Source organism: Anneissia japonica, unplaced genomic scaffold (genome assembly GCF_011630105.1).
Source record: "Anneissia japonica isolate Jap-2015-1 unplaced genomic scaffold, ASM1163010v1 scaffold287998_len430063_cov162, whole genome shotgun sequence".
NCBI classification, from domain to species: domain Eukaryota; kingdom Metazoa; phylum Echinodermata; class Crinoidea; order Comatulida; family Comatulidae; genus Anneissia; species Anneissia japonica.
The window spans coordinates 29,696-32,103 of NW_022695675.1; the positions used below are offsets into that span (position 1 = coordinate 29,696).

General features: G+C 36.2%; 1 protein-coding gene across 1 annotated transcript; it reads right to left on the reverse strand.

Moving 5' to 3' along the window:
- Positions 1-1,283: 1,283 nt before the first annotated feature.
- Positions 1,284-2,408, reverse strand: LOC117101511 (thyrotropin-releasing hormone receptor-like). Its single transcript, XM_033241488.1, has one exon. The coding sequence runs from the start codon at positions 2,406-2,408 to the stop codon at positions 1,284-1,286; it is 1,125 nt and encodes a 374-aa protein (XP_033097379.1).

Consider the following 2,408-nt stretch of genomic DNA (forward strand, 5'->3'; position numbering starts at 1 on the left):
ATTCCTGTTGAGGGTCAGCCTTCACATTGGTTTCCCATTCTTTATGGTGTTACTGAGGGTCCGCTTTTACTGATCATTTTAGTTCAATTTTACTGCTATCTTATTATCTGCCGATGATATTTAAATTGTAAACAATTCTTCATCTGATGATGCTACTTTACGTTAGGATGTAAGACCTGGATGATTTGGTACTGTGGTGTAATTTGTGGATTGTAGTAATCACTTTTCTACAAATGACTGTAAAATTTTCAACAGACATAACAACAAATGAAAAAAAAATCCTAATCACCTACGACATTGCAAAACTTTTAAATTGTAAAAATTTAACTAGATACAATATATATATATATATATATATATAATATATAATTACAATAAGGCAGAATTTGGGTGAAACCAGGTGGTGAGGCCAACAGAAAGTAAATGTAGGCCTACTTCATATTTTTTTACCCTCACAGTAACCTACATAATAATTATTAGAAAAACCATCAATTATTAATATTATCAGAAAATCATCAAAAAGTATGGTCTGGGTAAACTGAAGTAAATAATTTTAGAGGACGCTAAATGAAAAGAGAGAATTACATTTACAAATTTCGTTTGGTAAGTCCAGAACCGTAATAAATAATAGTTTTCTGTTTTAAAGAGAATCTAGCAAATGGTGTATGAAGTGTATGATGCTTGTGCTATTAATTATGGACTTTCTTTGTTTTTGAAGAGCTGAGATAAACTGTTCGGTACATTGTCATTCATAAGTTCAACAACTTTAAAACATGATTTTATTGTTTTCTCTATATTTTTAAAGATTCAGTATTGTATTGTCGCAATTAGTGGGCTGCCTTCGGATATTTGTTGATATATTTCGTCTGCGTACACAATTCTGCTGTTTGCTGATGACGTAGGCTTTTTACTCAGAGCAACTGACGTAAAACCATCACATGTAGAAATTCATAATCATGCAAAAGTTATAGACGTGAATATCCCAAGTGTCTTGAGGGGTTCTCTTGTTGTATTTGGTGTGGGCAACTAGACATACCGTATGTATCTAGAGACTGCTTGGCCTTCAATTTTCAATCCATGTTGAAGGCAGAGAGATCCACTATGGTGAGATTGTTTTTTGTTCTTTTGTTCTGCTCTGTTTTGTTTTTTGTTTTTTTAAGCTTTTTTTTAGCAATCGTTGGCGGTCCCCATGTGAAAGGAAGGAGGTGGTACAGTATTAACTGTCTTTCAAAGAAACTAGAGCATCAGAAGTCTAAAATGGAATTGCATTAGCACTTTCTTTATTACATGCTGTCAGTAGCGAGATTCTCCATGTTCAGAGTGTTAGGTTTGTCACTCGTTGGTGGTCTTTGCCTACTTTGTCCAGCGTTTTTAATTACGCATTTAGACAATCTTGTAGTTAAGCACGCAACTGCAAAGGCTTTTCGGTATCTTGGGTTGGAAGCACCGTAGACCAGTGGATTGATGCAAGAATTGATATACAATAGAAGACGAAATGTAGTGCTCATTATATCGTTTACGTGTGGCTCCACAGGTTTATTATGGCCTTTAAGTTTATACACAAATTGAAAAAAAAAGTAAATGTTAAATGGTGCAAAGAGGACGAAGTAAACCAAACCATTTAAGCAAAGCATGCGATTAAAGTATTTTCTTATTTGTATGTTTCGGAATTGTGTCGTCTGCGCCATCCCACGATTTTCTACAGATGCGCTCTTCCTACGAAAGTGCCGTAAAACCAGTACGTATAGAACGTTACTTACTATTACTGATGCAAAAAATGCAAATGATTGCGTAGAATATAAATAAATACGAAAACTATCAATATCGGTTGTCTCGTCTGTGTATCCAATAGAGAGACAGATTCCGTATGTCTCTGGAGGATCTACATACTTGCTGTCCCAATGAACTAGGCAATAAAGCCTGAAATTGGCAAATGCGGGTGACAAGCTAATAGAATATATCGCAGAGACCAACCAGATAGTTGTCAGAAGACGAATAGCTCTCTTCCGTGGATTGACTTGAGCTTTTAGTGGTCTACAGACACAGTAATATCGCTCAACTGCTAATACCAGTATGTGTAGTTGTGCCGCAATAATAGACGTATAGATGAAGAATTTTGTTAGTATGCAACCTGCAGTACCACGATTTCCAACGTCCCCATACAATGGAGAGGTGGCATAAATAACTAGCCTATCGCTGATGCTCGTGATCAAAAATGAGGCCTCGGCCACTGCAAGGCTCACGAGATACAAATTGATGGTGATTCGCATGTCTGGTACTCGATATACCATGAGTATGAAAGAGAAGTTCGTGATTAAACCAAATACCAACAAGATCGGCATCAACGTTTCTGTGACGGTTTCTTGCAAATCTGTGTATAGAAGATCACTTGGGTTAAATCCAGACAT